Genomic DNA, 26,180 nt, shown 5'->3' with positions numbered 1-26,180 from the left:
TTGACATCCTCCCACAACTCATCTGGTCTTCGCTCGTTAGTGTTCAAGGCCTCAAACCTGTTCCTGAGATGATTCTTAAATTCAGATGGTATGAAATCAAAGTCATATTTTGGCTCCTGTGGATTTGGTTTAAGTTTCCTCAGCTTCAGCTTGAATTTGCATATGAGTAATTGGTGGTCTGTTCCACAATCTGGAGAAGGGTACTGAATATCATATGGACTGACAAAAGAACAAACAAGGTAAGTCCTGGAGAAGGTGAAGCCAGAGTGCTCCTTGGAGGCAGGGATGGCAAAGCTTCGTCTCACGTACTTTGGGCATGATGCTAGGAGATGCTATGCCTTGGAGAAAGGAATCATGCTTAGAAAGGTGGAGGGGCGGTGAAGGGGAGGGAAGACCCTCAACCAGGTAGACTGACACACTGACTGCAGCCATGGGCGCGAATGTGTCAGAGATTGTGAAGTAGGCACAGGATGGGAGGGTTTAGATTTGTTGTTCGTAGGGTCACTAGGACTCAAACAAGACTCAATGGCACCTAACAACAACACTAACAGTATGTACAGTCAAGTGGGAAATTCTGCACATCTGCTTTTTATTGGTCAAAATAGCCAAAATAAATATGCTTAATCCACAGTCTTGGTCCCTTGATTGTGCTGATCAAATTACAAATCACTTCACAATCTGGAGCAAAAATAAACAGAGAGTGAATTCTCCCGAAATAAGTATTTTCAACCCCTTCCCTAAGAAGTGTAAGCTTATCATTTGTCTTAAAAATCAGAGCTGGCCAAGAAAGGAATAAACTGTGACTCTTGGGTTCTGTAACTTACGTCCAGTTAAATATTGTGAACATTGGCCGAACACTCCAAGATGACCCGAAGATATTAAGAGACTTGGAGAAGCAGTCATTGTAGATGAGGCCAGTGTAGATGGAGAACACGCCCATCAACAGAATAATGTATCGGCCACTGAACACGGTGCTAAACATCTGGGAACCAGAAGGGAGAAGTCAATGTGGGTGGATTCACAGCAGCTCATGTGTGACAATGTTGTTAGAATACGCTAACTAGTCCTTTCTCCTAACACCACATGACCCCATCCTGACTCAGAAAGCTTGAAGAAAAAGATCAAAACACAATGCCTACCAGAAATTCACTCTCACAGCACAGGGCCGTTACACAGCTGAGACAAACATAACATCACTATTCCCTTTCACTAAATTGATGGGTTAGACTTGCAGAGGACAATTTTCATAATGAATGCTTAAGCAATTCTAAGCCCAGTGGAGATGAAAACATACAAAGAGAATTACCTCATTCTCATTTTTCTGGGAGAGGATTCGGCTCTCCCTCAATACCATCCACACAGCGAAAAGGGTCATCAGAATGCCATGGCCAAAGTCTCCAAACATCACAGCAAAGAGGAAAGGGAAAGTGATGATGGTATACGGAGCTGTACAAGGAAACCAAAGGAGGAAAAGTTCAAAACACGGCAACAACCCTCCATATATCCTAACATCAGCATAAAGTGACTTCATGCTAAGCTGCCAGAAAGGTAGACAGTCGGGGCCAACCTTCCAGACTGGAGAGCTCACCAAGTGCCCACCAAGCACCACTGTGAAGCTGAGGTGCCGCTCACAGTTCAAAGAAAGAGGACAAGGAATGGAGGCCTGTCTCCTGTGAGCCTGGGAAGCACAGCACACTCTGCTTCCCTTTTTCTAACCCTGGGATGCTGCACCTGAGGCAGGTCACTTTTCCCTTGTACAACTCTGCTTCCCAGAAAGAGAAATCTTCCAGGAAAACAGAAAACTACCTGAAGCAGAGCAAGGCAGGGCCTACAGAAAAAGAATCTTTGTTTCTTTAATAACTAACTCTCTAAGTAGAGCAGAAATCTGCCTATACCCTCACCAGAACAGTAGTTGCTACATTGTCTCTTTCTACGCTAGAAGCCAGGAAACAGGCATTTAAAAATATCAAGACATCTTGGGAAAAGACATTTTGTTTCAAACAGCCCTTGCAGACAAAAGGCACTTTAGAGCTATGAGCAAGGGCAGAGGGAAGAATCCAATTCAGCGAGTTCATTCTCACCTCTTCAAGGAATGTTGCAGGCAATAAAACTCATTCCCTGTGTCAAAATGGGCACCTCCTTACAAAAACCACACTACTACAGCTGAGGTCTTGACATCATCTTTAGTTTTAAGCCAGTTGCCCAGTAGCATTTATAGTGAAGTATTAAAAACCAAACCAAACCTCCAGACAGAAATGACATGAGTTTTACCTGGATTTATCTCCCTGTAAGTTCCGATGCCATAGGCGTCTACTATGTTCTGAAAGCCGTATGTGAACTTGTTGGTTTTGTTATAAGTTGGGGGCGTCTGGTTCGTCTGCATCCTGTTCAAAATGGAGGGCACGGTGGAACCACTGTGTTCCTGGGAAACATTGAGCACATGAATCAGAGTTCGACTGCGGCAGTGGTGACACAGGAGAATCAATTCACCAAAATTCACTCAACTATGCACGTAACATATGTGCATCTTCTCTTATGCAAATTTTCTCAATAAAATTAACTAAAAAAGAAAATTGTATGTTATCTTCCCCAGGCTATGGGTAAACTAGGAGTAAGTAAACATTTATGACAGAATATTTACATTTTCAGGCTTAGCGTAAAAAAAAAAAACCAACAAAAACTCTCAAATATGCAACCAAAGAAAAGGTAGGCTCTCCTGTGAGGACATTCTCATCTCTTCTACAAGTATTACCTTCCTGCTTCTTTTTAGGGGGGATAAAACCTCAAATTCTCATCTTCTATGTCATCAGCTTACTCTCCTCTCTCAGGCTTCCTGTAATCTCGCTGAGCATATTTATTCAAAGACACTGGCCCATCACCCAAAGGTGCTCGGCAGTACAGTGGTTAAATGTCTGCTGCTAACCAAAGACTGGTGGCTTGAACCCCAGCCGTTCCCAGGGAAAAAGATGTGGCAACCGCTTCTGTGGAAACCCCACCAAGCACTTCTACTCGGTTGTAGGTGACTGCTGTACGTCAGAATAGACACTGCAGAAAAGAGTTGGTGGGTTCATCACCAGATCTAAAGGTCTTCTCTCCCACATGCAAGTCCTTGACCCTACAGATCTTCCTCTTCTTTGTGAAGAGTTGTATTCTTTGCAAGTTCCGCTCTGGCTTACCAATCACTCCTTTTCTCTCTCCCTTTGCTAGCTTTCCCTCTTCTAAATCCCACAAAATTTCAGGTCTCCAAGAGCCTTAACTTCAGTTTCCTTATTTTCTCTCCATAGGCTCCTGGTCAGTGGTCTCAATTCTTTCACCTCTCAAGAGTCCCACTTCTCTCATTCTGTCCCACTGAAAACCTTTCTCCCTGCCTGTTTGCAGAAGGACTTCTGTCCAGCGCCCTAATGTGCCTTAAACTAAGCCTATCAAAACCCTATTCTTACTGAACTTTTATTTGCATCATTTCCCTAGCCAGTCAGCTTTGACTCTTCAGAAAAAAAGTTAAATTCCTTTTCTTGTACCTTGTTTGGAACCAAGCAAACCTGTTGACTCTGTCTTCAAAATCTCCCAAATCCACTGTCTCCTCTCCCCTCATTATCAGATTTCACTCAAAAGATCCTTATGACTCACGTCTACAATAAACCCTAATTCATCCCCACTGATATGATGAAACTCCGTCTCACATACTTTGGGCATGTTGTTAGGAGGGGTCAGTCCCTGGAAAAAGATACCATACTGAGAAAGGTGGAGGGACAGTGACAGAGGGGAAGCCCCTAGGGGAGACGGCGCAACACACTAACTGGAGCAATGGGCTCAAGTCTATGGGAGATGGTGAGGATGGTGCCACATAGGGCAGGGTCACGTCCATGGTTCAGAGGTTGATTGTGAGTTGTAGTCAACTTGACAGTACCTAACACCACCATCAACACAGATTCTCCCTGGAGTTCCCTGGTGGTGTAGAGAGTAACATGCTGGGCTGCTAATAGAAGTATCAGTAGGGTGAATTCATCAGCCACTTTGTGGGAGAAAGAAGGGCAGTTCCTTTCATGAATATTTACAGTCTCAGAAACTCAACAGAGTTGGAATAAACTTGACAGCAATAGGTTTTTGTTTTGGGGGATTTTCTTTTTTTTAATGGACTCTCCCCTCCCCAGTTCAACTGAGATGTGTTGTACTTTTAACAAATTACCATTTTGTAGTTGTTCTGGTCTTGTCCTTAACTGCTCAGTAATTTTCAATGTCTATTTCCCATGTAATAAAATTCAGACTTCCTATCTGTTACTTAAAAGCTCTTCACAATTAGGTTCTAATCTACCTGACCCAGTTTTCTTTCCTCTCTTTCAGCTTATCTATATAATTCCTGTTCTAGCCCCTGTTGCAATGGAGCTTGTCTAATGTTTTTAATTGAGTTACTGATGATCAATAGTGTATGTATTATTCAAAGTCCTGGTCAAATATCATTTCTTCTTAACATCTTTTCTGAGCATCCTAGCTGGAGAGCTAGTACCTAGCTAGTATCCTACACACACACACACACACACACTCTCTCTCTCTTAGCACAGACTGTCTTGTCTGTGTGTATGTCAGTCCCTCCTAATACGCTATACCATATTCAGGGCATGGGCTGACCATTTCTTTATCCCTTGCAGACCCCAGGCAATGCCTTCAGCAGAGCAGTCTATTGAGAGGTAATTGAATGGAACAAGAAAGAGAGGTAATCAAGAAATATATGTTCTGATCATGAGCTACCTTGAGGAGTCATGGGTAGGTATATTCCCACAATGTTTAATTTCTGAACTGCAGCTTTCATATTTATAACCTAAGAGTAGTACCTTAAAGGTTTTATGAATTATTTTATCAGGATATAGGACAAGTATGTTAAAGAATTTTTAAAGTAAAGAATTTGTATCACAGCCCAGGATCTGATAGAGTCAATAAACCCTTGAACGTAAGCTACTGTCAGAGAGTCAGAAAGAATGCTATCGACTGCTTAGGCCATACTGGGGGACAACACATGGCAGAGACTGTGAAGGGATTTAGACTGACACCTATCTCTGTCACCATGGATAGAGAGATGTCTTGGGGGAAACTTCCCATTTCATACTGATGAAATCGAATAACAGTACTGATGAAATCGAATAACAGTAACAGACGGGCCACCACTCCCATTCCAGCAGTTAGGGACTCACCGTGCCTCTTCTGAGAGCAAACTGGATGGAGTCCAGGTCAGTGACAGGGCACCACACCTCTGCGATCAGGCACTTCTGAGTCACATCGATGTTGCACAGGTTCAGCGTGTGGTAGATGGCCTTCATCTTCCGAACTTTGATGAACCAGACCCGGACGTTCTTAGCAGCTGCCTGCAGAACCCTCTGACGGTGGTCCTCTGTTTGATTCAGAACCTACAGGGAGAGAAAGGCCCAGGAGAAGGAATCCTTAACTCCTGGGACATGGGTAGCAGAGGCACAGTCTTCTGAGAGGGGTGACTGTGGAGTTGGTTTTTTCCCTCCTTTGGCTATTAGAGCTTCTTTGTTACCAAATCACATGGAATTAAGATTTATCATTACTAATATTTTCATTTATCCTCAAGCAGAAATGACACCTGAGGAAATGGCTTCTAGCTTTTCTTTCCCTATTTAATTGTATTATCAACCCAGAAAACCAGGCAAAACAAGGGTAGGACATTGGCTTTTACTTGGATAATCAAAGTGCAGTGAGTTTTCACAGGGTACCTGGAAGAAGTCAGACTCAAAGACTTCTCACAGGTCCAGGAGCTGACAAGTCAATAAACCTTGAACCTAAGCCACTGTCAGAAGAGTCAGAAAGAATGCTACCAACCGCCTAGGCCATACTGGGGGACATGTGGCAGAGACTGAAAGGATTTAGAATGTCACCTATCTCTGTCACCATGGGCAGAGAGATGTCTTGGGGGAAACTCTTCCATTGTGACTCTCTGGAAAGTAACATAGTATATATCCCTTAGAGGAATCACATTACCAAGACTAGAAGGGGCAAGAACACTACAATCCACATCATGTTAAATGTCTACTATTTTAAAGACTATAAGAAACAAAAGGAGGTTGTGCTCCTCCCCTAAAATTATAAAGAACAGGACGAGCAGCCCACTGATCACATCTCTGCGTGAAGGGCCATCCATCCTAAAGAGGAAACAGCTGTGTACTTGCCTATTTTCAGTACAGGTGCTATTTGAAGCACCTGTCAGTTCTGAACAAAGCACTGTCTATGCCCTGAAAAACGGCCTCTGATGGAGGACAGCAATTTCCATAAAAATGTTGAAAAAAGAGCAAATCATGGCACACAGATGAGGCACTTGTGTCACCTGAGCATAAAGGAGCAGAGCGACCCTTTCTCGCATGCTGCTACTTCCCAATGACTACTAAAACGCCTTTAGGAGGGAGGTTCAGTAAATTTGCAAGCAATGTTCTATTTTTTTTTAATGTATTTTTTAAAATTTTTTTTTATTTTATTATTTGTGTGTATGTGTGTGTGTGTGTGTGTGTGTGTACTGTCAGATCAGATCTGACTGGTACAGGAGGAGATTGTTTCTCCTTCTCCAGCAGAGCGCAATGTTCTATTTGTGTTTCTCTTTCCCCACCTTTTCCTTCACTTCACATCCTTAGTAGGCAACCCCCTTTTTTATTTTTAATCTTTCTTTTAAAAATAATGCGATTTGAGTGAAGATTTATAAACAATTTAATTTTTCACAGATCCATTCATATGCATTCTGTTCTATAAAATGAATGACAATACCCGCAATGTAACTGCACTTGTAGCAAACTGTATTTTTCTTAATGCATCAGGGGCCAATTGCACATTCATTCTTTTGACAGGGAACAAAATTCTGATGTGAGAGCCTCACATTCCGTGTAGGAGTAATCAGCTCCTGTCCTCAAGCTCTGGAATGACCACTGTGTGTACGCTGTACACAATGCAGTCCACTGAAAATGTAACATAATCTCTTTCTGGCTATACAAGCAAGGTAGATTCTCTCTGGCTAGATTGTGTGGTTAACAGAAGGATACTGTTAAGAGTGGCTGCCTCTGAGGGCAGAGTGCATGTGTGTATAAGACACCAGAACTTCTGTTTCTAGTTTTCTTAATTAAACATATTTATTCTTTTAACTATAGAATATATCTTGGACTCATGAGATGAAGGGGGATTAAAAACACGAGGCAATAATTTCAGAAGCATAGCATTGTTGTCTCATTAGATGATTATTAATGCTTTTATTCCCCATGGTAATTCAATTTATTTCTTTTAACTTTAGAAAAACAGTTTTATTTTTTCTTTGCTTTTATTTTCACTTTAGTTATGAAGATCATATAAAATTGTATTGCAAATACACACCTATGTTTATTGCTGCATTATTTACAGTAGCATAATGTTGGAAGCAACCCAAGTGCCCACCAACAAACAAATGGAGAGAAAAACTATGGTATAGTCAGTCACACAATTGGAATATTATACAACACTGAAAAACAATAAACTTATAAAACACTATTCAGCATGGGTTATTAATGCTGTTTTAACAACATTCTCTGAGACTTCGCTACGGCTTCCAACGAATGTACTGCTCATGGACATTTCTTGCTCTGTTATAGCCTGACCTGCCACTGGTGTCTGAGGTGAGTCTTTCATGGAAGGAGAATGTCATCTAATGTTTTATTTCATAGAAATGAACCCCCTCCAGCCCTCTGTGTACCATTTGGAGATCATCAATCCTGGTATTGACTCCAGAAGCCATTTCCTTCCTCTCCTGTGGTGTCTCAGGACACGGATAGAGCGAGGCTCGGAACCTGGAATGTACAGACACAGCCTGACGAATACGGAAGCTCTGTAACTATCCAGTTTCAACCATTTCTAGAAGTAATCTTATCCAAAGGACCCAAACAGGTATAGTTTAGGTTGACATGCTAATCAGAAATAGCTTAGATTGATATATTAATCAACAATTACTTACATGAAGTGGCCTAAGAATAGATATGTGATCTGCCTCCACATTCTCTGTAGCTACTATATTCTCTTGAGATTAAGAACAAGACAAAACAAACAAAAAACAAAACAAAACAAAAGAACAAGACAAAACAAAAGTAACTAGAGAAAATGGCATGGAAAAAGAGCTTATGGGACAGAATATGAGAAAATTCTAAATCACAGAACCCCTGACATGCAACCAGGGGTCTTCACAACATCCACTTATCCACCCCACATTGTATATGTCTAAATCTCATAAGCAGAGTTGGGCGGCCATGCAGCCTGGCAGGCACTCCTCCATGGTAACTGACCCATAGGGTGCTCAACACTGGCCTCAAACCCAAAGCTGTCTCCAGAGACTCCAACGTAGATCTGCAGAGAAAGGCCTTTAGCACCCCTGCATCCTGGCCCAGCCCCACCTCAGCAAGGTCTGGGTGGAGAAATGCTGGCCCTTTTTTGAGCTCTGACTTAGAATCAGGCAGATGTTCCTCCTGATCTCACCTTCCTGAACCTCTTATGTGTCTGGGTCCAACAGCTCTTCCTCTGGCTATTGCTGGGATAGTGCCTCTGGGCTGGTAGGGGCGTCATGATGATTACAGAGGTGAAGTGGGGTCTCATAGTAGTGGGCTCCAGGAGGTGAACCCAGTGATGAGACACTGACAGGGGAATGACAGGAGGGGACTATTGATCCTCTAGGGTGCTCTTTTTCCCTGAGACCTCCTGAAGTTGTGCTCACTTGGAACCCCTATCCTTACTGTCTCAGTAGAAGTGGCCATCTCCAGGGGGAAGACTCTTTAGCTTGAAGGGCTGCAGGCCCTCATACTGAGCTCAGGTTGTAACCCTCATCAATGCAACAGCCAGAGGGGAGCGAACAGTGTCACTGGGGCAGAAGTCAACACCCTGCCTTGTCTTCCCTCGGGAAGCACTGTGCCTGTGAAGGACAGCACCAGAAAATGAAGCCCTAGAGAGCTGTAGCTGTCTGGGCTCAGGCCCGAAGCTCCACAGGAGCAGTAGGACCTCTGAGTAGCTGTTAAGTAATTACATCATATCCTGCAAAGGTACAGAAAAACATGGTGTTGATACAAAATCCTAATCACTTCAGGTTCATATTTCACAGACTGTATCATAGATATTAAGTGATATAGACCTGCACTTCTGAAAAATTAACTTGGGCCATTTTAAACTGTTTTAAATAGTACTAACATTATTAAAAAATACAGTCAGTGGAGATTAAATAAGATGTGGTTTCACTCTTTTTATTCTAAGATTTACTAATGTAGCAGCATGGCTGTGTCTTCCCAAGCAGAGGCAAGTGTCTCTTACCCTTCACAGATTTTCTTGACTCTGTTTTTCAGCTGGTCGCCTTGGAAGAAAATGATAAACACAGACTTGTGCACGTAGTCACCCTAGGCCCCAAAACAAAAAATCAAGAGTTCAGACATCTGAGACCCAAGGAAAACATAAACAACTTACTTCTTTGGTGATAAAGGAACAATGGGAATCCTCCTAGGAAATGACAACTCTGAACTTTAATCTCTGTGTCCTTCTACATCTTAAGCTTCATGACAAGCAGCCTTGTCCTGTAATCTCTAATTCCCAAGACTCTTTTTTAAACCAGGAGCTTGACATAGAGGCTAAGATGCTGCTCCCTTTAGCACTATTTACCAATTCAACTTTAAATCTTATATCGCTGGAATGATGGAAGCATAAAGAAGAGGAACGTGAGCACAGCCATTCCTGTTAGCTGCCAAGCTTAGAATGTCTCAGATAAAAGGCTCTGAGTAACAACTGCAAACTACCAAATGCTGATGAGGGAATCGCATGATTTGTCCTAATTTTGATTGTATGGGGCAGGAAACAGACACTCTACTGCAAACACCAACTTTACAACTGGAGTCTGAGGCAAGGACTGGAAGGAAAAGATCAGACAAAAAAAATAAATGAGGTGTTAACTGGGTTTGTCCTGTGTCTCATACTTGCTGAAATGCTCATAGACCAGGTGTTGCTTCTTCCCTTCATGTTGTAATTTTACGTAAGAAAACAAATGAACAACAAGATGAGTAAGAGCTAAGAGTGGTCTTAAATCCCTTGAATCTGGGGAGCTCTGGTGGCCTAGTGGCAAGAAGCTGCACTGCAATCCCAGAGGAACACGGTTCGAATCCACCAGATGCTCTGCCGGAGAAGGAGGCGCAATATCCTCCTGTACCAGTCAGATCTGATTTGACGGTACACGCACACAAAATAATAAAAAATTAAAAAAAAAAATCCCTTGAATCTCTAACGACAAGCCATTCTTTGTACGGCTTCTCTATCGTGTTCCTCCAGATGCCTATTCCTGATTTCTTGAAAAACCAACCACCTTTCTCTTGCCCAGAGAAAACGCAGCTGCATAATTCTAGGGAAATTTCACATGAAGCGTAACTATAAATGACAATGTTTCTACAATCCAAAAATGACCTTCTAAAAGACTGTAAAATTGTTCCTCTAACTGACTGGATTCACCTTACGTGTGACTTAAGTATCATCACATTCCTACTAAGCACAAAGAAAAGTTACATAATTAGATCATTTTTAGCTGTGTAACCCTCCCCCCCCCCCAAAAAAAAAATCCATAAGATGATTTCAGATGCTCCACTGGAGAAGGAGGAGCAATCTCTTCCTATGCCAGTTGGCTCTGACTTGATGGTGCACAACAAGGAAAAAAAAGGGTAGAAAGAAAAAAAAATTATTTCGGACAGAAAAACCACCTTCGGATTTCTAAAGGTAAAATAAAATTTTTGCTATCTTTAACAATTTAACAATTTTTGCTTATAATCTTTCAGATCAGTACTTACTAGATGTACATGCTGTTGCTGTTAGGTGTCAAGTCGACCATAATTCACAGTGACACTAGGAACAACATGCCCTATCTTTCTTTCTTAGGCATGTGCTATACAGTCTATCCTATTATGTCAAACATTAAGACTCTAAGGCTTTTCCATTTTCCAAAGCACTGGGTGGGGAGCAACAATCATCCTAATTTGGCCAACAGCTATCTTTTAAACCAAGTTTTGAATTCTCCCACCAAACAAGGGTACAAAACTCTTATCAACTAAAGAAAAGAGTTCAGAAAATCGTGGACTTTACTTATTACTTACACATGGATATTATTAAGTTCAAAACAGGTTTCTTGCCTTTAAGTTTAGTCTTCATGAAAGACTTAATTTTCTTTGGGTCCCAGATCAGTAACAAAACCCAAATAAACCTAAAGCTTAAAATAATAGAGAAGAAAAAAAAAAGTATCTCCAATCAAACTAATATCTAAGTAAAACTTAAGATAAAACTTGAAAATGTCTACGTCTATGTCATATATTCACGAGATGTTCAAAGATGACAGAATTAGAGGAAAGAAGTTGTTCTTTGAATTCTCAGCACAAAGCAAGGAGAAACTCAAGGGTTCTGGTGCGGGAGGGTCAGCTCAGGCGGCACCAAGGCTGTGCTACTTCTCTGGGCTCCCTTTCCAAGACCTATCCACGGGATGCAATCTCCTTGTCTTACAGTCACAGGATCCTCCAGGGGATTCTCGATCTCAGCCTGTCGCAGGAACACATTCCCCCGGCACACCCGCCACAGCATGCGCTCAAAAGTAGGGATACGCTCTCGGTTAATCACGCCAGCCACGAAGCTGTGGGGAGAAGAGGTGGGTTGGGAACTCTTGTCCTTGTCATAGGATAGGTGGCTTTAAGGAGGCAAAGTTGCAAAATGAAAGGAGAGAAGCAAAGACTATGTGTCATAAAGTCAAAGTCTTAGTCCTGATCTGACTTCTGGACCCATTAGTGGTGGATAGATGACTTACAAACTGCATTCAGATTGGCTTAGAAGTGCCTCTCAATGGGCTCAGGGGACAGCAAATTCTGTCAGCAAGTGAACTGTCAGCCTCTTCCTATCAGTGAAAATGACCATGACCCCACTGGGTCAGGAAGGGCCGAAGCAGTACTTACCCAAGTCTTAAAGGTGTGCCTCTTCCCATCTCACTCGGCTCCAAGAGGGATGAAGACTCTTCCAACAAGTCTGGATCCGCCATCTGCTGATGATGCAATTCAGCCTGAATTCACAAATCAATTAATATCTAATGAAAATAGTTAGTGGCATGCAGGGAACGAGGAACCAGGAGATAAGTTCCGAAAATAAAGATGAGAAACAAACAAAACCAAACAAAAAACAAAAGAGGAGACAAGCCCACAAAAAGAGGCCAAGAATAGGGGAAGAAAATAAGGGACAGAAACACCAGGTAAAGAAAGCATAATTGCCCCAGCAAAGCAGCTGGGGAAATGGTAAAGAAAACACACTGAATTGTGGACAAGTATAAATCTGTTAGCTGGTGGAAGCCATTTCTCTCTTGTCTCTGTGTCCCTGGCTGGGTCATCAAAATACCAGACATTATCTTTCCATGTGAACAGGAAGCTCACGTGTCTCTCCTTTTAGAGTAAAAACAGGGTAGTTCTGCAGATACTCCTAATGTTTCATATTCAGGCAGCTACAAACTCAGAATTTTCTGAGTGGGAATATGAAAACTGGAGGCTCTTTCCATGGAAGTGACAAAGTGTCACTGTTCTGCCCATGGTCTCTGTGCTTAAGTTCTAAATCTGGAGAAAGACAGAAGGGCCATCTCCAGACACCTGGGTTTTCCCAGCCCTTAAAACAGCTATACAGCTGTTGTCCAGAAAATCCTTCAAACCATGTATGTGGTTTAAAGGATACAAAGTACAATAGCCAGGCAGCCTCAGCCTTCACTGCACCCATAAAGGGAAGATGTTATACTTGCTGAGAGGGATGTAGGGATATTGAAAAAGTTCATTAATTCTTATCATAAATCAAGCCAATGATCTAAATAAAATATCAAATAAGGCAAAGAAAAGCCAAAAGGTAATGAGATGAAAAAGAGCTCATGAATTGATTTAACAGGTTTGATTTAAAATGATTTCCACCATGACAGTTTATACAAAGAAATGGAGGAGGAGAGGGACCTTCCAAAACATGGGTCTACATCTTTTAGCTTCTCTAATTAACTCAATCTACATGGCAGAAAGGAGAAGCTGCCATAAAAGATCAAGTGGAACTGACTTCTCTTCCTGCTGACCTACCCAACATTAACATCCATATACTACTTATCTGACCAAAGGTTGGAAATAAAAACACCCTTCCTTTTCAAAGGCAAAAATAAAACCAAACGTCAGGTAATTTTTCCTCTACCACTTTCCTTCCAAGTTTCAAGTAGCTCCTCCTCTTGTTTACACCACTAACAAAACATGTCACTTGGGAATCTCACTTTAAATAAAGTCAGAGGACTCTATGTAATAACTTAATATAAATCAGAGTTCATACTTAAATATAATCTGAAGGTTTAAAAAGTATTGCAACTTTTTGGTAAAGAAGTTACTGATATAGGATCAACAAACAAGCAAAAACAAAAGGAAGGACAGCTAGACAGGCAGAGAACACTGTCACCAGAATGGATGTACTGTTAGTAAGACAATGGGGCACAAGTTAAAACTTGCTGCCAAATGGATAATTTTAAGGGGTTTTTTTTCTGCTTCTATTTGAAATCAAATCAGCTAATTGCAAAACACAGACAACTTGTTCTGAGGGTCCAGAGGACTACATTTCGACTTGTTCAGGTAATATCTCTCAGCAAAACATAGTGAAACTGATTACTACTTAAAACACTTGCTCCTATGTCCCTGTACTGCTCATGAGAGCCAGACAAGAAAATCTACAAGAAAAGACTTAAGACCAACACAGGAGCTCCGACAGAACCAACTGACCAAACAGTAAATTGTGCCCTGCAGCTAGATGGAGCCAAAAATGGTACAGGAGGCTGAGAAGGACACCCAGCCAACAGGAGAATCAAAAAGAATAGAAACTTTCTGTAATATTCTACTTGCTGATTCCAATAATTCACACTTAAAAATCCTTAACCTTACAGAAGAAAGTAAACATTTTTCCTAATGGAAAAGTAGGATGACTTTTTCTTCAAAGTAACAGCTAAATGATATGGAGTACAGGAAAACCCCAGGTTCGAAACAAAGTCTGTTTCTAAGTCTGTCTCTACGTTGGATTTATAAGTAAGATGGAACAAGTAGGTACAGTGAAAAGTCTGTATTAGTTTACAGGCATGTATTTTATGTATGTCAGAGATTATGAGGACTATAAGGATAGGACAGGGTGCAGGTCGTTTGTTCATAGGGTTGCTATGAGTCATATTCAATTTGATGGCACCTCACAACAGCAACACCAACATATAAAAGATCTCAAAAAATGCTTTCAAATGTGCTAAAACATCTTAGATGTATTAATATGGTGCATAATAACCCCCCCATATATGGTATTATACTAAAGAAAATAAAAGTGTGTGTGTGTCTGTGTGTAGGTATATGGTATTGTGAAAAAATTCAGTTCTTAAAGCAGCTTTGAGGTTAATACTTAACTCTTGCCCTATCATTGTCTTGCATACTGGAGGGGGCATTTGGGAGGTAACATGAAAACATTAACAAGTACATGGTACATGAAAAGATGATGGCTGCTGAAAATGGGGGCCTGACATTAGAGAGGCTGCACTTGGTGTCAGAAAGTTTGAATCTGTTGCTAGGTTGGTGGTTTGAACCCATCCTCATGGCAAGATCTTTCACATGTTCCATTATTCTTGCTTTATCTTTCTAAAATGTTTCCAACTGTTGACTTAACATTTCCAACTGTAGCTTAACTCTTTTTTCAATGACTAATTTCTACTTTCTTTTAAAAAAATGCATCAACATAGAAGTCATAATCTGGGAGCTTGGTTATAAGGGTAAGTAAAAGGAAAATTTAAGCTAGATGTAAAGTTAAACACTAGACATAATATTAATGGCAAAATGATTCAAATGAAAAACATGGATAGCTTTTTTTTTCCCCTATGTGGTCAACCACCAAATCCAGGTGAACTTTTGCATTTAACTGAAAATTCTAAAACAATAAGGTTTACAGTAGTCTGTACTTATGTAGGAGTTTTCTGTAAGTCAGTTCTTAATCTGGGGACTCACTATAGTAAAGAAATCTCATCCTGAAAACCTGGGTTCTTTCTCCCAAGTTCTACTCAATTATCTGCTATGCCTTTTGGTTTACCTCTTTCCTCAACCAGAATACAGACAACTATGCTCTGGCAAACCACCAGAACTTCCTTGAGCTCCATTTCTACAGCACTTAAGTATAAAGCAACACAGCCTAATGAAGCTACATCATTATGAAGAACAAACACTTTAAAGTTCACCTACATTGAGAGAGAAATCTCGTTTCACCACCTAAGGTACTCACCAAGCCCCATATTAGATGACAAATGGGAAAGAAAAAAGAAAGAAAGCAGATGGATGGAAAACTCAGAAGGAAAGGAAAGCAGGGATCTGCATGCCATTAACCATTACTTTTCCAGTCTTCTTTACGCTCTCATATGCTATGGTGCTTATGGAAAAGATGCAGAGATATCTCTCCAGCTCTTATAGTCCTTCATAAGCAAGAAGACTGAGAAAAGGATAATCATTAACAAGTCATTTTAAAGGCTCTAGATAAGAAATGGCTAAGTCAAATTTGCAATCATCTTAAATCATAAGAATGCCCGATTATGTTTATTCTAACTCTTCCACACACTTTCAATCATAACCCCGGTGCCTAAAGATGGAAGTAAATAGTCTTTCATTTGATCGTTTCCAATTCAATATTATGCACCATTGATTGTGTTAATCAAATTATTTTTTAAAAAACTAAAAGAAGAAAATGATGAGGATCTTAGAGTTGGCAATGTTATCAGATCACTTGCAAACATAATTTCAGGCACAGAAGAAAATCTGACAAAAAGCCCGCACTTTGGGAGATGTGGGAGCTCCCTCATCTTGTGCGTTACTGAGAGCACACATTCAAATGCTCACACACGGTCTCACCCTGCAAGGCCTATTGAAAGGTCTCTGACCATGAGTTAGCACAGAGCAGGGAAGGTGCTGACTGTTCTTTTGGAGACAAAGAGCACAGTGGTTCCTGCCAGAGGACTTCCTGTACTGTTTTGATGGCCTAAGGAAACAAAGCAAAGGAACAGCCCCTCATGGTTGAGGCCTCCTATGCACCAGTATTTCCAGAATTTTTGTTTTTTTAAAGCATGTTTTATAGATAGGAAGGGGGGAAAACCCATCACAGATAGGCCATCAAGTTATAAAGACCTACAGTGCCTTCTTAGGATGAGCTTTCACGTGCAGGACTATCCATCACAAAATAAGATTCCAAAATTTATAACTTAATGATTTAAAAAATTACATGTCATCTTTCTAAGCATTTTTATTTTTTAAATTATAAAGTCGTTGTTCAAATAACTACTTCCTTTACTAAAAGAGTCTATTTGTCAACCTTTATTAAAAATTTCCCCCAGAATTAACTAGTTTAGGAAATTCATTTCAACCTTTAAACTCAAGAGATTATGAAAGACACTTTAGTAGTGGATTGAACTGTATGAAGGGAGGAAGACAAGGTAGATAAAACAAGTAGATAGGCTTTTACCTTGGGACCAGATGTAGAGCAGATCTATGGACATCAGTGTGGATACTATGTGTCTAGCAGGATATGGGAGGGATCATGTCTGGAATAGCCTCAAAATGACAAACTGAAAAATTCCATGAATGCTAGAACCATGTCTTACTCATTTTGTGCTCACAAAGAGTGGGTGCTCATTAAATGTCCAGAGAATTGATGAAAATAAATAATGCGGTTTAGAAAGTAGGTAACAATGTGGACAAACTAGAATTCTGGATTATATGTTTGCTAAAACCCTATGGCATTAGTGGTGATGTTTGTTACAAAAGGTCTGAAGCACATAGAGCTTTATACTGTCCCACATCTTCAAACGCAATGATAACAAGGGCTGTTTAAAGAAGTTAACACCAGTCTCAAAATTCTCAACTCAGTGAGCAAGCAGAATAGTCCGGCAGACTTCTAGTTAGATACCCAGATGCTGATTCTTTGCAATACCAGGCAATTAAATTTGTATGAGCTTCTCCTTTTTTCCTTGCTGCAGCCGATCTTTTGAATTAGCATGGTTTCTCTGAGTCAGATTCTTAGTTATTGGAGAATGTGTCACAACTTCGACAGACCTTCTCTAGCACGACAGTTTTCAAACAAGAATGTGGCTCAGCATCACTGTTAAAACACACATTGCGGGGCCACACCTTCCAGTTCTGATCCTGAGACTGGACTTGAGAATCTGCTGCTGTGTGGAGAGCTCCTGGCCCAACCTAGGGAACTCACAAGTCTTTCCTCAAAAGACAAAAACTGCAATCTCTATATTTTAAAGCTGTGTCATGTTTTCTGTTAAGGAGATAAAGGACTTTGTAAGCAGGCACTCTGAGCAGGACTGGAACAGTCTCTAATGTTGTTAAGCCTGGTGATCATCAGGGGAAAAAAACACTAATCGTGCAGGCTAAAGCTAAGACTCCTCCCTCAGGTTAATTAGAAGAAGCCTTTAAGCCTTGTTTTGAAGTCTTTCCATGGGATTAAATGGCAAGTAAGTTAGTTCTTTGTAAACTTTTCCCCCTTTGAGATAAATGTAGTTAAGTTTATGTGAGAATTCAGGAGTTTTAAATGGGCATCCTAACAATATTTCCATACAGTACAAGGAAAAACTCTTGAAAACATGCTTTAAAATGTTCAATGGCTAATAAACAAACACATTGTTTTGTGCCATTTAACTCATATTAGCACCATCTCCCAAAAATCTTTGGTAAAAACCCAAAGATTATATACTTCAGAGTGAAACTTGAATATAAGGAAACATAGAGACTAAAACAAAAATTTAACAAAAAAGAATCTAGAAGATTAAAACTTTGCTATAATCTCAAGTAACAGACTTTTCTTCTTTCTTCAACTTTAAACTTCAGTAAACACTTACCTTAAAATGTACATCTAAAAAAAATGTAGTACATCTAGGGGCCTCAATTAACTTTGTATACAATTACTTTAGTGTTCCTTTCCCCTTCCTGAGATGAGCAATTGCAGAAAATGTAAAAATATACAAAAACTATGGTTGGTTGTGCACTGCATGAAAAATGCAACTGAATCTAACATTTCTTCAACTAAAATGGGGTGCAGAAATGGTACTGCTTTCAAAGTAGCAAATGAAAATAATTACTGGTATAAAAATATGGCCCACTTGTGTGGAATATCAGCTGCTTATATATGACAAGGAACAATAATCTGACCGACCTCATCAAAAAACTGCTGAGTTTTGCGAAGTATAAATTTTAATTCAGTCAGCTCCAGGAAGTTTCTCTTCAGAGCTTCCTGGTTTGTGTTGATCTCCTTTAGTTCATTTTCAATCTTCTCAAAATTGGCCTAAAGAGAGAGAGAGAGAAAAAAAAATCTAAATTACTGAACTTACTCTGCTTTCTCTAAAAGGCATTAAATGAAGAAGAAGAAAAAAAAGAATTCTGACTAAAGACTTGTTGCTACCCTGAACAATCAAGGATAGCTTACATCTACACACTACATATTTTTCCAGGAAAATTTTCTCTATGAAATTTTTTGTTTGTTTGTTTAAAGTAATCTTTGTCTATGAATTCTAGTGTATACTCAGTGAATCTTTCAGGGATTTCAAATGGGTAACATGTAAAAGGCCACAAGCTGTCCATTTAGAGTCCACACGATTAATAAGGCTATTAGACTAATTGATATTAATCCAATAAGGTTGTAAGAGACCAATGAACTTATGTAACAGCAAAGAACAAGGCTGGAGATACTGCTTCATACTATAAAATAGGGAATTCTTTTCCATTTCGCCCGTAAGAAACTCACAAACAACAGACAAGGCTGATAAGGCAAACCACTCCATTCTTCATCTAGTCAAGAAAGCGGATTCTACACATAACTACTAAGAAAATTCTCCTTCTCATAAAAACTGCTTACCTCTAAGTCAATCATATCCCGGGGGAAGGGTACTTCTGGGTTTTCACCAGTGTCCATAATTGGGATGTTAGCTTTTCTTATCTCTTTCTCAACAAATCCTAAAATGACAGAACCAATACATGATTGCAGGCAAACACAGGAAACAGTGGGAAGAATGCTGGCACATGGCAGAGACTACAATCTATGTCACAAAGCAAAAAAGTGTATGAATTACTGAACAGAAAAGCAATTTGCTATGTAAACTTTCACCCAAATCACAATAAAAAGTTTATATATAAGGGTATGTAGCTAATGTTAGATGGATCTTGGCTGGAAGCAGGAAGTACCAGAGGAATGTCTATCTGTGTTTCATTGACTATGCAAAGGCATTTGACTGTGTGGATCACGGCAAATTGTGGCTGACTCGGAGAAGAATGGGAATCCTAGAACACTTGATTGTGCTTATGCGAAACCTATACTTGGACTAGGAGGTATATGTCAGAACAGAGCAAGGAAACACTGCATGCTTCAAAATTGTTAAGGGTGTGAGCCAGGGATGTGTTCTCTCCACACCTTCTCAATCTATATGCAGAACAGAGTATCTGGGAGGTGGGGGTAGAGGAGTCTATGAGGAGAAATGTGGCATCAGGACTGGAAGTAGACTCATCAACAATCTGTGTTATGCAGATGACACATCCCTGCTTACTGAAACTGAGCCAGACCTGAAGCACATGCTGCAGAAGGTCAAGGACTGCAGTCTTCAATATGAATTGAAGCTCAACATCAAGAAAACAAAGATTCTCACCACTAGGTCAATTGGCAGCATCGTGATAGAAGGTGAAGAGATGTAGATTGTTAACTGCTTTAGTTTGCTTGGCTCCACAATCAATACTCTTGGTACCAACAGCCAGGAAATTAAAAGATTAATTGCATGGGAAAGTCTGCTGTCAGAGACCCCTCCAAAGTACTGAAGAGCAACAATGTTAGTCTGGAAACTAGGTGCACCTGATCCAGACCATAGTCTTTGCAATTACTTGCTAGGATCAGAAAGCTGGACAATGACCAGGGATGACAGAAGGAGAATTGATGCCTTTGAGCTGTGGTGCTGAAGAAGAGTATTGAACATATGGACTGCTAGGAGAACAAACAGGTTTGTCCTAGAGAGGGTGAGACCAGGCTCCTCCTTGGAGGTAAGTATTCTGAAGCTTTGTGTGACATACTTTGGACATGTTGCAAGGCAGGACCAGTCCTTGGAGAGGGATGTCATGCTTGGGAGTGTGGAGGGACAGCGCAAGAAAGTAAGACCCTTGATGAAATGAATTGATTCAGTGAGTAGGACAATAGGGGCAGGTGTGTCAGAAACAATAAGATTAGCACAGGATAGAGCAGGGCTTAGGGCTATTGTACATAGGGTTGCTATGAGTCACAGGCGACTCAACGACACATAATACCACTACCAAAACAACAACAACAATAACAACGTGTATGTATATATGTGTAGAAGGTGGCTTAGTGTTAAAAAGTTGCATTGACAAATCAAAGGTACACAGTTCAATCCACTAGCTGCTCTGTGGGAGAAAGATGGGCAATCTCCTTCCATACGATTTACTGCCTCTGAAAACCTGCTAGAGAGTCAGCTATGAGTTGATTCCAAGTCAATGGTACAAAACAACAACATACAAACGTATAAAACTAAACCCAATCATGACTACTACATGCTTCCCAAACCTGACGCTGCCATTATTTGAGGAAGAACTTCATTCCAAGAAAAATATTTTTACATAAAAGCAGCAGCACAGCCTTCTTTCTCTGACCTCACACTGTCAAAAGCACTGTTACCCAAAGAGGATGATAACCTCACAACTGCTTGCTTTCTCTCTTCTGGTTTTAAAACTGGCCCTTTGGGGGAGGGAAGAAAAAACCAAAAAACGCCCCCACCCAAATTGTCCCTTCATCGGCTTCAACTCTTCCACCTGCTGTTTCCCAAAAGTATAAACTTCTGGTTACAGATGTTGTTGACAAAGCTATAAAAGAATACAAATCAATAGAACACCCACTTAGCTGCATTTATAATGGTTTTCTTAAGTTTTGAAACCATCATGTCCATTTTAAGAAAATAAAAACAAAATAAAAAGCAGAATAAGGCCTCCTTTCAAACACCAGGAAAGTGTTTCAGGTACCGGCTACTCTTTTTTTTTTAAAGGTGTAGACACAGATTCACCTCATTAGCTGGCATAGCATAAGGGTAGTATATAACATCGTGGATTCGGAGCCAGAGAGAATAATCTGGAGTCAGATTCCAGACTGATCTACTGATGCCATCATTACAGAATATATTCTTGGGCCAGCGTCTCCATCCATCTCTCTAAACTCTGGTTCTTCATTTATTAAGTGAAGAACCACCTAGCTTGAAGGAATGTTATGGATAAGGAATGAAATAAAGTTTATGAAACTCTAGCTTTCAACACATTCCTAATACTAGTTTCACCCTCATAAATACTTCAAATTAAAAAGTAGTTGTGTTGACATCTAAAAATCAAAGGTAGTAAAAAAAAACAAACAAACACCATCTTAAAGGTAGTGTAGGTCTTAACTCTCAGAATTCTATAAGCCAGTTCTGTTGTCAAGTCCTCCCTATGAAAATGTAACCAGTGTTGTAGCCTGCAGTCTTATTGTCAAAAAGAAAAGTTTCATTAAGCAATGCATAGCACAAAACCACAAACTATACCAGAATAAATGAAACCGTCAAACACCAGAATCATGAGACTTTCCTCCTTTCTTTATCTCCTATAGTATTTTTTATTAAGAGAGCTAGCATCTCTAAGACAAATGACTGAAATTATTCATTACAGAGACATCAATGTGTTAGGCATTCTCTACAGAGGCAAAACCAGTGAAACCAGAGCACATATAGAAATACACATGCAGAGGTTTATTTCAAGGAAATGGCTCAGAGAGTTGTGAAAGCTGAGAAGTCCTAAATTTATGTGTCAGATGTCAGGCTGAAGGCTTCTTCTGAATCATATGGTTGCAGAAGTGATGAACCCAAAATTGGCAGCCTACAAGGCTGGCTGCTGATTCATGTGGCTGTGGGAGCTGGCAAATCCCAAAATGTTCAGGTCAGACAACAGGCTTCTGATTCACGTCCCAAGTGCCAGAGGACTTGAACACAGGGCCAAAAGAAAGTGAGCTTTGCCAGAACATCCGTCCATACATACTGGATGCAGGCCACATCCCCAAGAAGCTCCTTTATCAACTGATTTAGCTGCTCACATCAGATCACAAAATGCAAGGTTATTATATACCATCATCCAATTCACTGAGGATCCCAAATCACTGGCCTAGTCGAGTTGACACATAACTTTAACCATCACAGACTTTCAACTAGACACCAGTACACATCTCCTTAAATCACCATGATCTCTAAATGAACATGACTTCGAAGTCTTATTTGTACCTTATATGATAAAACTAACATATGCACAATCAAGAATGCACCAGTATTTTGTATAGTTCTATTGTCTCTTCACATTACAGATTAGCAGTAGCACCCTCTTTATGACTCAACACAGAGTGATTATCACCTTTAAGAACAACTTGAGAACCAATTCAGAAAACTTAGTTTTACAATTATGTTCCTCTAGAACCTCTCTCAGTACCAAATATCTTAGGCAGGTTTCACAAGAAGAGTAAAGCCAGTGGAGCATGTGTATGTCTTTCTGTGTATACATGCAGACAGAGAGAAAGAGTAAGAGATTCATTTCAAGGAAATTGCTCATGTAGTTGTGGATGCCAGTAAACACCAGGCTGTAAGCTTCCACTGACTCACATGGTCACAGCGGGGATGAACCTGTAAAACTGGCAGGCCAGAACAAGAGGCAAGAGGATAGAGCTGGATGCAGGACTAAGAGAGTTTGGGTTTTGTCAGAACATCCATATACACGGGATGCAGGTCACTGGGCCAAGGAGACTCACTTTTCAGTTGACTTTCTGTTTGCATCAGATCACAAAATGAAGATCAATTACATGAAATATGCCAAATTACTGTGAATCACGGCCTAGCCAAGCTGACACACAACCTTAACCGTAACAATCAGACAAGACCAAAATATACATACGAAGCTTTCGATCCATTTCTTCACATCTTCTCACTTCATTCACAAATTTCCGTTGGAAAACGTTCACATCTGGATTTAACTAAAAATAAGAATAACAGATGAATAACATTAAAATACTGGATTTATTCCCTCTGAGAACAATGTATCCTGTGGAAAGTGAAAACTTAATGTTATATCAATGTTATTTTTGAACCTTGACTTCTTGCCTAGTGCCAAGAAGCTGCACTGCAATCCCAGAGGTGTGTATATCAATGTAGGATATAACACTAATCAAAATTCATACTGACCTGTACAAATGGCTTTGAGGTCAGTCCCACCAATGAGAAAGAAAAACCACCTATCTTACTGTTTCAACATTTACTGGAATGGAGGCAAATTAGACAATGCATGGTGGTAAAACATTTTTTTTCCAGACTGTAAGTTTTTGTGGGATTCCCTTTATCACCAACTAAAATTTGGGCAACAGATACAACAGAAACTTTGGTTTTCTTTCTTTTCTTCATCTCAAGCAGAAGAAATCTGGCATAAATTTGTTTTGTTCTTCAGTCCCAGGGCCTTAACCTGTAGGGTGACAACTTGGCTTATTCATTTTTTTTTTTATTTTTGTGTGAGTGTACCGTCAAATCAGATCTGACTGGTACAGGAGGAGATTGTCCCTCCTTCCCCAGCAGAGCATCTGGTGGATTAGAACTGTGTGCCTCTGGAATTGTAGCTGCTTGGCTTATTAATTTTTAAACAAGTAATTTTCAAAAGAAGATGAGAGTCTGAAAAATATAAGCAAGAATAAAACAAATGTCTACATGTTATGAAGTCTGCACTCTAACAGAGAAGATGAATACAGCTAGTAAAATATCATGTGATATATATTCCATAAAAATAATGCAAATAACCACGTGAAAACTGTAGAGCCCAAAGATGAGATCCTGTCAAGTATCTCCATCTCCAGGCAGAAAGGTGGAAAGCCAGAGCCACCTGCGGTGCCTCAGCCAGTCTCAACTGCATAATAGTGTCTCTTTGGCAACTGGATCTGAATTTTGCATGTTACTTTGTAAAGACCTTTAATAAAATCTTTTTAAAAGAAAAAAAATGAAAATATTTTAAATTATAGCTATTTGCTTAATATTTATGGAGCACCAAATATGTGCCAGACATTGTAATACGGGGTACTGAGTCAAGACTGTGTCATCTGCATAGTGAAGACTATTAATGAGTCCTCCTCCAATCATGATGCCATATTCTTCTTCATATAGTCCAGTTTCTCAGATTATTTGTTCAGTATTTGGATTTAATAAGTACAGTGAGTAGATACAACCCTGATGCCTATCTTTCTTGATTTTAAAGTATGTCTCAACATGGTACAGGAAACTCATGAGCAATTATGAGTTATGGAATTTCTGTTCTTTGCAATGTTATCCAACTCTTAGTGACTCTAAGTACAATAGCTCTGAAGCCTGCCCTGTCCTGAGCCAGTCTCACTGACTCTGACACACCTACTCCCATTACCCCAGTTACTGTATCAATCCATCTCATCCAGGGTCTTCCTCTCCTGCGCTGTCTCTCCACCCTTCTGAGAATGATGTCCTTCTCCAAGGACCTGTCCCTCCTGGCCACATGTCCAAAGTATGTGAGATGGAGTTTCAAAATCTTAGCCTCCAAGGAGAAACTTGGTATCACTTTCTCCAAGAAAGCCTAATTTTTTTCTTGGTGATCCATGGTATGTTCAACTCAAAGGCATCAATTCTTCTTCTGTCAGCCTTAGTCACTGTCCAGTTCTCTGAGCGCCTTAGTCTCTAGACAGACACGATGCTTCTCAGTACTCTGGAGAGGTCCCTGACAGCAGATTTTCCCAGTGCAATTCGTCTTTTGATTTCACAACCTCTGGTGTGGAGAGTGTTGACTGTGGAGCTGAGCAAGCTGAAGCTGTTCACAACTTTAATATCTTCTCTATTTGTCATGGTGCTGCAAATTGGCCCAGTGGTGAGAATCTTTATCTTCTTGATGTTAAGTTTCCAACCCATATTGAAGACTATAGTCCTCGACCTTCTGCAACAAGCACTTCAGGTCCTCCTTAGTTTCAGCAGGCAAGGTTGTGTCATGTGCATAACGTAGGTTGTTGATGAGTCTTCCTCTAATCCTGATGGCACATTCCTCCTCATAAGGCCCAGCCTCCCAACCGACCTTTTCTGCATATAGATTGAAAAGGTATGGAGACAGGTTCAATCCCTGATGCACTCCTTTCCTGATTATGAACCATGCAGTATTTCCCTTCTCTGTTCTGAGTACTGCTTCCTGGTCTGAGTTATGGGTTTTGTATAAGCACAATCAAGTGTTAAGGGATTCTCATTCTCCTCAAAGTTAGCCACAATTTGTTGTGATCCACACAGTCAAATGTCTTTGCATAGTCAATGATACACAGACAGACATTGGTGATAATGTCTCTAGTGCCATAATCTCTTATAAACCCAGCTTGTATTTCTAGTAGTTCTCCATTAATGTACTTTTCCAGTCATTTTTGGATAATCTTCAGCAGGATTTTGCTTGCGTCTGATATTAGTGGTATTGTTTGATAATTTTCACATACTGTCAGTTCACCTTTTTTTGGAATGGGAATAAATATGGATCTATTCCAGTCAGTTGGGCAGGTAGTTGTCCTCAAGATTTCTTGGTATAACCTGATGAGCATAACCAGGGCAGCATCTGTTTGCTGAAATATATCAATTGGTATTCCATCTATTCCTGAGTCTTTATTTTTTGCCAAGTCCTTCAGAGCAGCCTGAATTTCCTCCTTCATCACCACTGCCTCTTGATCATATATTATTTCTTGAGATTCTTCTGTATCAGCCAATTCTTTCTGGTACAGTGACTCTGTATACTTCTTCCACCTTCTTTTTATGCTTCCTGGATCATTCAATATTCTGCCCACAACATCCTTAATGGTACATATAGTGGAGTACACAAAGCAAAGAGTTAGGATGAATCTGGGAAACACTTCATAACATGGAAGAACCTGGAAGTTAATATGCTAACTGAAATTGTTGTTCAAATTGTTCCAGCTGTTTTCGAGTACTCTTCAGCAAGAATTTATGTGCATACAATATTAATGATATTGTTCAATAACTGTCATATTTTCTTGGATCA

The 26,180-nt window shown here is 40.2% G+C and overlaps 1 protein-coding gene across 7 annotated transcripts in view; it reads right to left on the bottom strand.

The window, feature by feature from the left end:
- ATP6V0A1 (ATPase, H+ transporting, lysosomal V0 subunit a1) overlaps nt 1-26,180 on the bottom strand; it is a 60,137-nt gene that overhangs the window by 28,982 nt on the left and 4,975 nt on the right. For 3 of the 7 annotated variants that reach the window (XM_006901664.1, XM_006901663.1, XM_006901667.1), the window contains exons 2-12: nt 23,043-23,121; nt 18,946-19,043; nt 18,247-18,375; nt 11,973-12,055; nt 11,530-11,656; nt 9,316-9,398; nt 7,721-7,814; nt 5,187-5,399; nt 2,272-2,422; nt 1,307-1,446; nt 825-982 (exon numbers count right to left, since the gene is read on the bottom strand). In XM_006901664.1, coding sequence (XP_006901726.1) covers nt 825-982; nt 1,307-1,446; nt 2,272-2,422; nt 5,187-5,399; nt 7,721-7,814; nt 9,316-9,398; nt 11,530-11,656; nt 11,973-12,055; nt 18,247-18,375; nt 18,946-19,043; nt 23,043-23,121 — 1,355 coding nt within the window. Of the gene's footprint in view, nt 1-824; nt 983-1,306; nt 1,447-2,271; nt 2,423-5,186; nt 5,400-7,720; nt 7,815-9,315; nt 9,399-11,529; nt 11,657-11,972; nt 12,077-18,246; nt 18,376-18,945; nt 19,044-23,042; nt 23,122-26,180 lie in introns of all 7 variants that reach the window. The other 4 variants (XM_006901662.1, XM_006901661.1, XM_006901665.1 and 1 more) reach the window with 2 other exon arrangements.

Source organism: Elephantulus edwardii, unplaced genomic scaffold, assembly GCF_000299155.1.
Source record: "Elephantulus edwardii isolate Elephantulus edwardi_28Jun2011 unplaced genomic scaffold, EleEdw1.0 scaffold00340, whole genome shotgun sequence".
Lineage (NCBI taxonomy): Eukaryota > Metazoa > Chordata > Mammalia > Macroscelidea > Macroscelididae > Elephantulus > Elephantulus edwardii.
This window is presented reverse-complemented; position numbering and strand designations above follow the sequence as displayed.